Source organism: Salvelinus alpinus, chromosome 26, assembly GCF_045679555.1.
Source record: "Salvelinus alpinus chromosome 26, SLU_Salpinus.1, whole genome shotgun sequence".
Classification (NCBI taxonomy): domain Eukaryota; kingdom Metazoa; phylum Chordata; class Actinopteri; order Salmoniformes; family Salmonidae; genus Salvelinus; species Salvelinus alpinus.
This window is the reverse complement of record NC_092111.1, coordinates 7,790,943-7,805,891: the sequence shown is the minus strand read 5'-3', so window position 1 is coordinate 7,805,891 and position 14,949 is coordinate 7,790,943. Positions and strand designations below refer to the sequence as shown.

Genomic DNA, 14,949 nt, shown 5'->3' with positions numbered 1-14,949 from the left:
TAACCTCTGTTGTAGCAATGTAACTTTCCTCCATGTTATATAGAGCCTACTAGTTTAGCATGCAACCACTTCACAGCTGCCATTCTGCTCGCTATTGTCTGTGCCAAATCATCAAAAATGCCAAGTGATGGTCTTTCTAGAAATCAATGCAATGCAGTACACCTAAATAACCTCCTCAGACCTTATCAGCTGCATCTCCCTGAGCATCATCACATACAGTACATGAAAGCTTGTTTATCATCACATACAGTACACGAAAGCTTGTTTATCATCACATACAGTACACGAAAGCGTGTTTATCATCACATACAGTACACGAAAGCGTGTTTATCATCACATACAGTACACGAAAGCGTGTTTCATCACATACAGTACACGAAAGCGTGTTTATCATCACATACAGTACACAAAAGCTTGTTTGGTTAGAAAATGTAATTATCCTCCTAGGGGGAATTAGTTTTGCTGCAGAATGATCCATAAAAACCCACCATAAACAAAGGAAGAAATGTAGGACATAAAATATGCATTTCACAAGGTTGCTGCTATAAGGACAGCAGGTGGGCGTGTTCAGTAGGCTAACCTTAGTTGATCCATAATCTGGGCCAAGCTGGCAACGAGCTATCCCGTCTTTTGGTTGTGAACGGCTGATGTGCCCCAGCAGTCCCCAGGCCCCTCTATTCTCCACTGTGTAATCCAGGTGATTTACAGGTGACTGCACGTCCCTCGCGGTCAATGTCGTTACTGACTCATCAGCCCAGTGCATCATGTCTGCAGGTTTAAGCCCGTCCCCATTCTCTCACTTGCACCAGAGTAAAAGCATGGAGGCTTTATGGTAGTCGGCCTGTATGTTGACCATGACTGAAGGTGGTTTTGTATCTGTTACCACCACAAACCCTAACCTACTGCCTTTACCTGGGTCTGCCAACCGCTAGGCTTAAGACTGTTGGCCACACTGTTACTCTTCAGATTTTTACATACTAGACCTTTCCATTACTACATAAATCACCTTAAAATGTAAATTTAGACCATTAGTAGGTCAACAACCAGTGCTCCTTATTTTAAGCCGGGTATTCTCAGTAATTTACTCACATTTATCAAATAACCAGACAGCAGTTTTGGCGGTGGTCTGCTTTCTCTGATAGCATTCTCCTTTGGTGCAGTGCAACCACGGTAACCAATTGGCTTTTTAATTATTTATTTTTTTAGATAGGTAATCAAAGCCAATCAGGGCCAAAGAATCACGGTGCAGCCACATTCTCACATCGTGACCATGTACAATACATTCATTTGCGTGGGCAGTGGGCTTGATCAGGGGCAATTTGCCTGAAGTGCATGTGACAGCCAGCCAAGCCCTGCAGGTTGTTGCTGCAGACTTGAATCCATAGTTGAGGTACCAGTGTGAGACCCCCATTCAGGGAGGGACCTGGTGTAGGTTTGAGGACAAGGGAAGGGTCCAGGCATATCACACAGTGACACACTGACAGCCCCTCTCAACTGCCCTGAGGCAGCAGCTGAGGGGGCTATATATAGATCCGGTGCTGTTTCTGGTGAAAGTGGGTGAGTCGGGTTGACCCAACCTGACTGTGACACCTGCTGGGATCCCTCTCTCTGAACCTTACCTACAGCACATGCACACCTTTAAACCCCCACACACACACACACACACACCGTGTATCCCCGTGGCTGTTGTGGTTGGTCCCGTCGCGGTTAGTATTACAGGGACGTGGTGTGAGAAGAAGGGTGCGAGTGAAGTGTTTTAAGGGGGGGGGGTGAGGACATGCATGGAGCGTGTTTTTAGGAAGCAGAGGGAGGGTCCTGATTGTCCCCCTCGGGCTTCACTTGCTAACTGAAGCGTTGTGGTGCATTGGGTTCATGACCCCGGCAGCCCGCTCGTTGTCAGTTGACAAAAGCAGTAAGCGTTGCCCTCCCTCCCTTGCACCCAGCCTTAAATCATGATAAACTCAACTCTCCCCTTTCCCTCTCTATATGTTCTGAATCTTGAATGTCTAGGCCTAAGACAAATGTTTTTTAAGTGTCTACAGAGTAGGAAGGTTAAATTGGATAGTTCCCCCTATTTTGTAATAGATTCTTTAACACCAAGGACAATTGAAATGTAAGACAAGAATGCAATAGTGGTGCATCTCACTTCCCAACATCCACCCAAGTAATTGTCTCATTTTCATTGGCTGTATAAATTGCTAACTACATGCCTGTGAGTCAGTATTGGGGCTTGGTACAATAGGCCTACACATTAAATTGTGGGATATACACTAAATGTATGAGCACATCCTGTATAAGATGGGTGGCGAGGCAGTGTTTGTGTTGTGTCCAGCGGTAATCCCCGCTGTCTCTGCAGACCCTCATCTGGCCCTGCTGCCGTCTGTCTGACGTGCTGCTCTTTGTCTGAGGCGGGCCCTGTGCGTCAGTCTATGTTCTGGCTCGAGTGGGGTGGGGGCTGGGGCGGGACATTTGTTTTCTCCTCCTCTGTTGACCTATCTGGGGTGGGGGCTGGGGTGGGACATTTGTTTTCTCCTCTGTTGACCTATCTGGGGTGGGGGCTGGGGCGGGACATTTGTTTTCTCCTCCTCTGTTGACCTATCTGGGGTGGGGGCTGGGGTGGGACATTTGTTTTCTCCTCCTCTGTTGACCTATCTGGGTCGGAGGCCAGGGAGATGGATCAATAGGTGTTTTTGTGGGCGGGTAGTCGTGGGCGGATAGTCGTGACCTGTTGGTGAGAGTTCATGTGGGAAACCGTGGCAAGGAATGTGATTGGACTGATTTCAGAAATTGATTCCGCAAATTGACCAACAACTCTAATATTGCAAAAGAAATGGCTAACGCATTCAACAATTTTTGTGGGTCAGCTTTGATGAATTTCTGAGCATCCTGTCCATATCGCTTAGCTACCAATAATTGCACCCACAGTGGTCACCGTGCTGCTTAGACTCATTGCCAAAACAAACACATTCATCTGAGACCAAAAGCCCTCTGAACTACTACGTACTTGTCCTTTCCTCTTAGTGTCATTTTAACAGGGTCTTATTCATTAGAGCACACTGTAGCAATAATTTTTGCTCCACAAACAAAACAAGCATTTCTTGTTGGATAAGTTCAGGTAGCCCCTCACTGTTTCAAGCTGTTTTCTTCCGTTTGGTACATAGTGAATACGAAATGAATGTATCAACCAACAAATGTGTGTGTTTCTGTGTTTGGACCCCCCTATAGGCCCGCCGGCCCCCACCTCCCTCTTCCAGCCCCCGCGGAGGCCTGGCATGGGCACCGTGGGGAAGCCCATCCGCCTGCTGGCCAACCACTTCCAGGTGCAGATTCCCAAGATTGATGTCTATCACTACGATATCGACATCAAGCCTGAGAAACGGCCACGGAGGGTTAACCGGTAAATACAACTGGGCATGGGGAGGGAAGGAGAGAAATGTCTCTTTCGAGGGGAACTGGAAGGTGGAAATGGATTTTCAGAGAGAGGGAGGTTAAGTTGGTACTTTGAGGGTTTAGGTTTCGGGGAGTTGTGGGAATGGAAGTGTGTACTTGTCAGTGAAACAAGTCAAACTCAAGTGAGTTGTACGTGTGAAAATAAAAATGTGTCTTTAACAGAGCAGCCGGTGGGAAGTTTATTTTTATTTAACCTTTTATTTAACTAGGCAAGTCTGTTAAAGAACAAATTCCTTTTTACGTTGACGGCCTACCCCAGGCCAAACCCTATTTGAAGAAATGAATGTATAGGGAAGGACAGTGAAGACTGCTCTTTTTGTAAGCAGTACTGTCTGTGTGAATGCATTATCTGGCCAGCTCATGATTCCCCCTGTCTCGCAGGGAGGTGGTGGACACCATGGTTCGCCACTTCAAGATGCAGATCTTTGGTGATCGGCAACCGGGCTACGACGGGAAGAGGAACATGTACACGGCCCATCCACTACCCATCGGGAGAGACAGGGTAAGCAATCGTCTTAACCACTATTGTACCTCTGGTTTTTGTGACCATGTAATGGGCTGTTTCTCCTTCCAAGCACCTGTATCGGTTCTTGAAAGAGTTTTGAATAGCCTCTGTTTCGATTGGTGTTTTTCCTGCCCCATCCAGAACCACAGGATTGATTTGCCCAAACTCGATTGTCATCATTTGTCTATTCCAGACCTAGACAAGTTTGTTTAATGTGTACAAAACATGAGGAACACCTTCCTAATATTGAGTTGCACCCCCCCTGTTTTGCCCTCGGAACAGCCTCAATTCGTCAGGGCATGGACTCTATAAGGTGTCGAAAGCTTTCCACAGAGATGCTGGCCCATGTTGACTCCAATGCTTCCCACAGTTGTCAAGTTGGCTGTATTTCCTTTGGGTGGTGGACCATTCTTGATACACACAGGAAACTATTGAGCTTGAAAAACCCAGCAGCGTTGCAGTTCTTGACACACTCAAACCAGATTGCCTGGCACCTACAACCATACCCCATTCAAAGGCACTAAAATCTTTTGTCTTGCCCATTCACCCTCTGAATGGCACACATAGTATGTTCGGAAAGTATTCAGACCCCTTCACCTTTAGCACATTTTTGTTACGTTACAGCCTTTTAATCCATTTTATAATTAGTTTTTCCCCTTCATCAATCTACACACAATACCCCATAATGACAGAGCAACCTTATTTACGTAACTATGCAGACCCTTTACTCAGTACTTTGTTGAAGCGCCTGAAGCAGAGATTACAGCCTCGCTTCTTGGGTATGACGCTACAAGCTTGGCACACCTGTATTTGGGGAGTTTCTCCCATTCTTCCCTGAAGATCCTGTCAGGTTGGATGGGGAGCATCGCTGCACAGCTATTTTCAGGTCTCTCCAGAGATGTTCGTTTGGGTTCAAGTCCGGGCTCTGGCTGGGCCACTCAAGGACATTCAGAGACTTGTCCCGAAGCCACTCCTGCGTTGTCTTGGCTGTGTGCTTAGGGTCATTGTCCTGTTGGAAGGTGCACCTCTGGAGGGACCTCAACTGTGGGACCTTATGTATAGACAGGTGTGTGTGCCTTAACAAATCATGTTCAGTCGAATTTACCACAGGTGGACTCCAATTCTATTTTTATTTATTTAACCTTTAACTAGGCAAGTCAGTTAAGAACAAATTCTTATTTACAATAACGGCCTAGGAACAGTGGGTTAACTGCCTTGTTCAGGGGCAGAATTACAGATTTTTACCTTGTCAGCTTGGGGATTCGATCTAGCAACCTTTTGTTACTGGCCCAATGCCCTAACCACTACGCTACCTGCCGCCTGTTGTAGAAATACTTCAAGAATGATGAATGGAAACAGAATGCACCTGAGCTAAATTTTGAGTCTCATAGCAAATGGTCTGAATACGTGAAGGTGTTTTTGTTGAATAAAAAAAAGAAAAAAAGAAGCTGTTTTCACTTTGTCATTATGGGACATTGTGTGTAGATTGATGAGGAAAAACAATTATTTAATCTACTCTATAATAAGGCTGTAATGTAACAAAATGCAGAAAAAGACAAGGGGTCTGAATACTTTCCGAATGCACTGTAAGGTCCCACATTTGACAGTGCATGTCAAAGGATTTGTCCGTAGAGCTCTGAGACAGGATTGTGTCGAGGCACAGATCTGGGGAAGGGTACCAAAAAATGTCTGCAGCATTGAAGGTCCCCAAGAACACAGTGGCCTCCATCATTCCTAAATGGAAGATGTTTGGAACCACCAAGACTCTTCCTAGAGCAGGCCGCCCGGCCAAACTGAGCAATCAGGGGAGAAGGGCCTTGGTCAGGGAGGTGACCAAGAACACGATGGTCAGTCTGACAGCGCTGAAGAGTTCCTCTGTGGAGATGGGAGAACCTTCCGGAAGTACAACCATCTCTGCATCACTCCACCAATCAGGCATTTATGGTAGAGTGGCCAGACGGAAGCCACTCTTCAGCAAAAGGCACATGACAGCCCGCTTGGAGTTTGCCAAAAGACACCTAAAGGACTCTCAGACCATGAGAAAAAAGATTCTCTGGTCTGAGGAAACCAAGATTGAACTCTTTGGCCTGAATGCCAAGTGTCACGTCTGGAGGAAACCTGGCACCATCCCTACGGTGAAGCATGGTGGTGGTGGCATCATGCTGTGGGGATGTTTTTCAGTGGCAGCGACTGGGAGACTAGTCAGGATCAAGGGGAAAGATGAACGGAGCAAAGTACAGAGAGATCCTTGATGAAAACCTGCTCCAGAGCGCTCAGGACCTCAGATTGGGGCGAAGGTTCACCTTCCAACAGGACAGTGACCCTAAGCACACAGTCAAGACAACACGGGAGTGGCTTCAGGACAAGTCTCTGAATGTCGTGGAGTGTCCCAGTCAGAGCCTGGACTTGAACCCGATCGAACATCTCTGGAGAGACCTGAAAATAGCTATGCAGCGATACTCCCCATCCTTCCTGACAGCTTTAGATGATCTGCAAACATTTTTTGTCTGTTTTTGCTTTGTCATTATGGGGTATTGTGTAGATTAGGAAAGAAAACAATGTAATCCCATTTTGGAATAAGGCGTTAACGTAACAATGTGGGAGAAGTCAAGGGGTCTGAATACTTTCCAAATGCACTGTAAATATACAATTCATAGGTAATTTCCCGCAAGGCTTAAAAATCCTTTAACCTGTCTCCTCAGCTACACTGATTTTGAAGTGGATTTAACAAGTGACATCAATAAGGGATCATAGCTTTCACCTGGATGCACCTGGTCAGTCTGTCATGGAAAGAGCAAGTGTTCTTAATGTTTTGTACACTCAGTGTGGTTTAAAGCGTATCACAAATGTGTTTGTGTGTGGCTTTCCTTGCTTTTCAACCATTCCCTAACCCCCTGCCCTCTCCCTGTCTAGGTGGATCTGGAAGTAACTCTGCCGGGGGAGGGGAAAGATCAGACGTTCAAGGTGTCTCTGCAGTGGGTGTCGGTGGTGAGCCTGCAGATGCTCCTGGAGGCTCTGTCAGGCCACAACGAGGTCCCCGAGGACTCTGTTCAGGCCCTGGACGTCATCACCCGCCACCTGCCTTCCATGAGGTAAACATGGCTCACACTGTACATTTGCCAAGCTACAAAGTCAAAATTGGCTATAATGTGAAAAATGTATGAAAACAATGTGTTTTGTCTTAATTTAAACTTAGGCATTGGTAGGGCTGTTGCGGTGGCTGTATTACTGGCAGTCATGAGTGCAGTAAAATTCCACGTGAGCGTTGAGTCATGCTATTCTCCTCTTATGCACTCTGGACATGCGTTGGTAGTACCCAATTCGCTAACGATCATCAGGTCGCTAATGGCCTGGTACTCATTGTCCCTCTAACCACTCTGACATCAATGCAAATGAAATCGAAAAGAACATCAACCACATCAAAACAGTATTGTGCGTTTAAAACTCCGCTCACTGTGATTGATCAATATGAAGAAAGAAGTTCAACAACAGGTTGAAACTGAGTGGTAAACATGGTGGTTGTGGATGTTTCAAAGCCTAACACAATGAAATGGACAGTGTGGTGATTAATTAAAAACACCCATACGCATATTAGAGATTATGCATGTATATATATATATATACACTGCTCGAAAAAATAAAGGGAACACTAATATAACACATCCTAGATCTGAATGAATAAAATATTCTTATTAAATACTTTTTTTCTTTACATAGTTGAATGTGCTGACAACAAAATCACACAAAAATGATCAATGGAAATTAAATTTATCAACCCATGGAGGTCTGGATTTGGAGTCACACTCAAAATTTAAAGTGGAAAACCACACTACAGGCTGATCCAACTTTGATGTAATGTCCTTAAAACAAGTCAAAATGAGGCTCAGTAGTGTGTGTGGCTTCCACGTGCCTGTATGACCTCCCTACAACGCCTGGGCATGCTCCTGATGAGGTGGCGGATGGTCTCCTGAGGGATCTCCTCCCAGACCTGGACTAAAGCATCCGCCAACTCCTGGACAGTCTGTGGTGCAACGTGGCGTTGGTGGATGGAGCGAGACATGATGTCCCAGATGTGCTCAATTGGATTCAGGTCTGGGGAACGGGCGGGCCAGTCCATAGCATCAATGCCTTCCTCTTGCAGGAACTGCTGACACACTCCAGCCACATGAGGTCTAGCATTGTCTTGCATTAGGAGGAACCCAGGGCCAACCGCACCAGCATATGGTCTCACAAGGGGTCTGAGGATCTCATCTCGGTACCTAATGGCAGTCAGGCTACCTCTGGCGAGCACATGGAGGGCTGTGCGGCCCCCCAAAGAAATGCCACCCCACACCATGACTGACCCACCGCCAAACCGGTCATGCTGGAGGATGTTGCAGGCAGCAGAACATTCTCCACGGCGTCTCCAGACTCTGTCACGTCTGTCACATGTGCTCAGTGTGAACCTGCTTTCATCTGTGAAGAGCACAGGGCGCCAGTGGCGAATTTGCCAATCTTGGTGTTCTCTGGCAAATGCCAAACGTCCTGCACGGTGTTGGGCTGTAAGCACAACCCCCACCTGTGGACGTCGGGCCCTCATACCACCCTCATGGAGTCTGTTTCTGACCGTTTGAGCAGACACATGCACATTTGTGGCCTGCTGGAGGTCATTTTGCAGGGCTCTGGCAGTGCTCCTCCTGGTCCTCCTTGCACAAAGGCGGAGGAAGCGGTCCTGCTGCTGGGTTGTTGCCCTCCTACGGCCTCCTCCACGTCTCCTGATGTACTGGCCTGTCTCCTGGTAGCGACTCCATGCTCTGGACACTACGCTGACAGACACAGCAAACCTTCTTGCCACAGCTCGCATTGATGTGCCATCCTGGATGAGCTGCACTACCTGAGCCACTTGTGTGGGTTGTAGACTCCGTCTCATGCTACCACTAGAGTGAAAGCACCGCCAGCATTCAAAAGTGACCAAAACATCAGCCAGGAAGCATAGGAACTGAGAAGTGGTCTGTGGTCACCACCTGCAGAACCACTCCTTTATTGGGGGTGTCTTGCTAATTGCCTATAATTTCCACCTGTTGTCTATTCCATTTGCACAACAGCATGTGACATTTATTGTCAATCAGTGTTGCTTCCTAAGTGGACAGTTTGATTTCACAGAAGTCTGATTGACTTGGAGTTACATTGTGTTGTTTAAGTGTTCCCTTTATTTTTTTAAGCAGTGTGTGTGTATATATATATATATATATGTATATATATATATATATATATATATACTCAGCATTAAAAGAAACGTCCTCTCACTGTCAACTGTTTATTTTCAGCAAACTTAACATGTGTAAATATTTGTATGAACATAAGATACATAAACTGAACAAGTTCCACAGACATGTGACTAACAGAAATGGAATAATGTGTCCCTGAACAATCAAAAGTAACAGTCAGTATCTGGTGTGGCCACCAGCTAGCTGCATTAAGTACTGCAGTGCATCTCCTCCTCATGGACTGCACCAGATTTGCCAGTTCTTGCTGTGAGATGTTACCCCACTCTTCCACCAAGGCACCTGCAAGTTCCTGGACATTTCTGGGGGGAGAATGGTCCTAGCCCTCACCCACCGATCCAACAGGTCCCAGATGTGCTCAATGGGATTGAGATCTGGGCTCTTCGCTGGCCATGGCAGAACACTGACATTCCTGTCTTGCAGGAAATCAGTCATACTACTCGTTCTGTGCGTGGTGGCATTGTCATGCTAGAGGGTCATGTCAGGATGAGCCTACAGGAAGGGTACCACATGAGGGAAGAGGATGTCTTCCCTGTAACTCACAGCGTTGAGATTGCCTGCAATGACAAGCTCAGTCCGATGATGCTGTGACACACCGCCCCAGACCATGACGGACCCTCCACATCGATCCCGCTCCAGAGTACAGGCCTCGGTGTAACGCTCATTCCTTTGACGATAAACGTGAATCTGACCATCATCCCTGGTGAGACAAAACCGCGTCTCGTCAGTGAAGAGCACATTTTGCCAGTCCTGTCTGGTCCAGCGACGGTGGGTTTGTGCCCATAGGCAATGTTGTTGCCGGTGATGTCTGTTGCCTTACAACTAGAGGTCGACCGATTATGATTTTTCAACGCCGATACTGATTATTGGAGGACCAAAAAAAGCTGATACCGATTAATCTGCCTGTTATTTATTAATTTATTATAATATATTTTTTCTTGTAATAATGACAATTACAACAATACTGAATGAACATTTTTATTTTAATTTAGTCTCAAATATAAAATGAAACATGTTCAATTTGGTTTAAATAATGCAAAAACAAAGTGTTGGAGAAGAAAGTAAAAGTGCAATATGTGCCATGTAAAAAAGCTAACGTTTAAGTTCCTTGCTCAGAACATATGAAAGCTGGTGGTTCCTTTTAACATGAGTCTCTCTATACCATTTGTATTTCATATACCTTTGACTATTGGATGTTCTAATAGGTACATTAGTATTGCCAGCCTAATCTCGAGAGTTGATAGGCTTGAAGTCATAAACAGCGCAATGCTTGAAGCATTGTGAAGAGCTGCTGGCAAACGTTTGAATGAATGCTTACGAGCCTGCTGCCTACCACCGCTCAGTCAGACTGCTCTATCAAATCATAGACTTAATTATAATAACGCACAGAAATACGAGCCTTCGGTCATTAATATGGTCAAATCCGGAAACTATCATTTAGAAAACAAAACGTTTAATCTTTCAGTGAAATACGGAACCGTTCCGTGTTTTATCTAACGGGTGGCATCCCTAAGTCTAAATATTGCTGTTACATTGCACAACCTTCAATGTTATGTCATAATTATGTACAAATCTGGCAAATTAATTAAGGTCTTTGCTAGGAATAAATGGACTTCACACAGTTCGCAATGAGCCAGGCGGCCCAAACTGCTGAATATACCCTGACTGCTTGCACGGAACGCAAGAGAAATGACACAATTTCCCTAGTTATAAGAAATTCATGTTAGAAGGAAATATTAACTAAATATGCAGGTTTAAAAATATATACTTGTGTATTGATTTTAAGAAAGGCATTGATGTTCATGGTTAGGTACACATTGGTGCAACGACAGTGCTTTTTTCAGGAATGCGCTTGTAAAATCACCCGTTTGGCGAAGTAGGCTGTGATTCAATGGTAAATGAACAGGCCACGCATCGATTATATGCAACGCAGGACAAGCTAGATAAACTAGTAATATCATCAACCATGTGTAGTTAACTAGTGATTTATGTTAAGATTGATTGTTTTTTTATAAGATAAGTTTAATGCTAGCTAGCACCTTACCTTGGGTCCTTGCTGCACTCGCATAACAGGTAGTCAGCCTGCCACGCAGTCTCCTCGTGGAGTGCAATGTAAATGGCCATAATCGGTGTCCAAAAATGCCGATTACCGATTATGAAAACTTGAAATCGCCCCAAATTAATCGGCCATTGCGATTAATCGGTCAACCTCTACTTACAACAGGCAGTTGTTGTTGCCATCCTGTACCTGTCCCGCAGGTGTGATGTTCAGATGTACCGATCCTGTGCAGGTGTTACACGTGGTCTGCCACTGCGAGGACGATCAGCTGTCCGTCCTGTCTCCCTGTAGCGGCGTCTCACTGTACGGACATTGCAATTTATTTCCCTGGCCACATCTGCAGTCCTCATGCCTTCCTTGCAGCATGCCTAAAGCACGTTCACGCAGATGAGCAGGGACCCTGGGCATCTTTCTTTTGGTGTTTTCCAGAGTCAGTAGAAAGGCCTCTTTGGTGTCCTAAGTTTTCATAACTGTGACCTTAATTGCCTATCGTCTGTAAGCTGTTAGTGTCTTAACGACCGTTCCACAGGTGCATGTTCATTCATTGTTTATGGTTCATTGAACAAGCATGGGAAACCAGTGTTTAAACCCTTTACAATGAAGGTCTGTGAAGTTAATTCGTAAAAATCCAAATATCTTTGAAAGACCAGGTCCTGAAAACGGGAAGTTTATTTTTTTGCTGAGTTTGTGTGTGTGTGAGAGAGACCAATTAAAATGATTGTGCTATTTATACAACACACAGCGTCCCGCATATTACGCAGGGCAGGAAAACATACAAAAATGTCTTGGGTACATAATTGGTCTAGCCTGTACGCCAAAATTAAGTAAATTCAGAGTTAGCCTTCAATTAGTGACTTTGTATTTGATTTTGAATAGCCTACTAAGGCATTTTTTATATTTGCATAATTCATTGACTGACACATTCCCTTTAGCAACAGAATATCTCACCACTGTGCATTTCAATCTACTCCCCTCTCTCCTTCATTGCTTTCTTAAGCGCGCATAGAGAGGAGCTGTCAACCGTTTAATGAAACCTGTTTCGTTCTGGAAACATGTTACTATTCATTTTCCGCAACCGATTTCACTTGGTTTCCCAAAGTATGCACTGGGTAGCTGCAGGAATAGGATTGGAGAGCCCGTGGCATACAGAGTTTGGGTGGAATATCACCTGTCTTGCAGTGAGAGAGTGAAATAACCGGAGTAGCCTACCCCACATGAGTGAAAAACAAACGGGTGGGAAAGTGGCCTCCATTCGAGTGCATAAGGATGACATGAAATCACATTTTATTGGTCACATACACGTGTTTAGCGGGTGTTGCGAAATGCGTGTGTTTCTAGCTCCAACAGTGCAGTAATATCTAACAAGCCATATCTAACAATTTCACAACACACACAAACGTAAAGGAATGGAATTAGGAATATATAAATATTTGGACGAGCAATGTCGGAGCGGCATAGACTAAAATACAGTAGAATAGAATACAAATTATACATGTGAGATGAGTAAAGCAAAATATGTAAACATTAGTGGCTAGTGTTCCATTTATTAAAGTGGCCAGTGATTTTTAGTCTGTATATAGGGCAGCAGCCTCTTATGTGATAGTGATGGCTATTTAAAAGTCTGATGGCCTTGAGATAGAAGCTGTTTTTCAGTCTCTCGGTCCCAGCTTTGATGCACCTGTACTGACCTTGCTTTCATTACATTACATTTACATTTAAGTCATTTAGCAGACGCTCTTATCCAGAGCGACTTACAAATTGGTGCATTCACCTTATGATATCCAGTGGAACAACCACTTTACAATAGTGCATCTAACTCTTTTAAGGGGGGGGGGTGGGGGGTTAGAAGGATTACTTTATCATATCCTAGGTATTCCTTAAAGAGGTTTCTGGATGATAGTGGGGTGAACAGGCAGTGGCTCAGGTGGTTGTTGTCCTTGATGATCTTTTTGACCTTCCTGTGACATCGGGTGCCGTAGGTGTCCTGGAGGGCAGGTCGTTTGCCCCCGGTGATGCGTTGGGCAAGCTTTTTTGGTACTTTCTCAAGTCATCAATAGCCTATCATTGCATCATGCTGCCCATATCTCTGATTTCTAAGTCATTCCAAGGTTTGTATCATTCACAATTAAAGTTGCCAAATAACTCTAAATCCTAGTGTGTAGGACCTGTTTCAAATGATCACTTTTATGCTCAACATAGCCACTTGATATGCACACTCGCTCCGGAATGGTGAAAAGCGTCCTTCCTATTTTATTCAGTTCAGTTATATTCTTATAAAATCATAAGATAATGGCACGGGACTTAATCATATCTTGTCTGCTAAATGAACAAGCCTACAGCCTAAGGCATGGCGCATAGCCAGATAGCAACTCATTCTGTTCATCTGAAAACATATTTTCTTCAAATCATGTTTCTTTTGACCTGCCTAAAATATACAGAGCAAAAATATAAACGCAACATGTGATGTGTTTGTCCAATGTTTCATGAGCTGAAATAAGATCCCAGAAATGTTCCAGTCACACACAAAGCTTATTTCTCTAAAATGTTGTGCACATTTGTTTACATCCCTGTTTGTGAGCATTTCTCCTTTGCCAAGATAATCTGTCCAACTGACAGGTGTGGCATATCAAGAAGCTGATTAAACAGCAGGATCATTACACAGGTGCACCTTGTGCTGGGGGGAAATAAAAGGCCCCTTTAAAATGTGAAGTTATGCCACACTACACAATGCCACAGATGTCTCACGTTTTGAGGGATTGTGCAATTGGCATACTGACTGTAGGAATGTCCACCAGTACTTTTGCCAGACAATTTAGTGTTCATTTCTCTCTCATAAGCAGTCTCCAATGTCGTTAATAGAGAATTTGGTAGTTCATCAAGCGGCCTCACAACAGCAGACCACTTGTAACCACGCCAGCCCAGGACCTCCACATCCGGCTTCTTCACCTGCTGCATCGTCTGAGACCAGCCACCCAGACAGCTGATGAAACTGTGGGTTTGCACAACTGAAGAATTTCTGCACAAATTGTCAGAAACCGTCTCAGGGAAGCTCATCTGCAAGCTCGTAGTCCTCACCAGGGTCTTGACTGTAGTTCAACCTTGTAACTGTCTTCAGTGGGCAAATGCTCCCCTTCAATGGCCACTGGCACGCTGGAGAAGTGTGCTCTTCACGGATGAATCCCGGTTTCAACTGTACCGGGCAGATGACGTCGTGTGGGTGAGCAGTTTGCTCATGTCAACGTTGTGAACATAGTGCCCCATGGAGGTGGTGGGGTTATGGTATGGGCAGGCATAAACTATGGACAATGAACAATAGCCTTTTATCGATGACAATTTGAATGTACAGAGATACCGTGAATGTCACCCTATGTCACCCATTGAGCATGTTTGGGATGCTCTGGATCAACGTGCTGAACAGCGTGTTCACGTTCCCGCCGATATCTAGCAACTTGACACAGCCATTGAAGAGGGGTGGGACAACCATGCCACAGGGCACAATCAACAGCCTGATCAACTCTATGCGAAGGAGATGTCACACTGCATGAGGCAAATGGTGGTCACATCCGATATGGAATGCTTTTCTGATCCATCCCGACAGATTCATATCTGTATTCCCAGTCATGTGAAATCCATAGATTAGGGCCTAATGAATGTATTTCAATTGACTGATT

General features: G+C 45.0%; 1 protein-coding gene across 6 annotated transcripts in view; it reads left to right on the top strand.

The window, feature by feature from the left end:
- The window catches only part of LOC139554537 (protein argonaute-4), a 32,453-nt gene that overhangs the window by 1,363 nt on the left and 16,141 nt on the right, over positions 1–14,949 (top strand). For 4 of the 6 annotated variants that reach the window (XM_071367408.1, XM_071367406.1, XM_071367405.1 and 1 more), the window contains exons 1-3: positions 3,177–3,397; positions 3,832–3,952; positions 6,869–7,047. In XM_071367408.1, coding sequence (XP_071223509.1) covers positions 3,192–3,397; positions 3,832–3,952; positions 6,869–7,047 — 506 coding nt within the window. In that variant the 5' untranslated portion in view covers positions 3,177–3,191. Of the gene's footprint in view, positions 1–3,176; positions 3,398–3,831; positions 3,953–6,868; positions 7,048–14,949 lie in introns of those variants that run through there. The other 2 variants (XM_071367407.1, XM_071367403.1) reach the window with 1 other exon arrangement.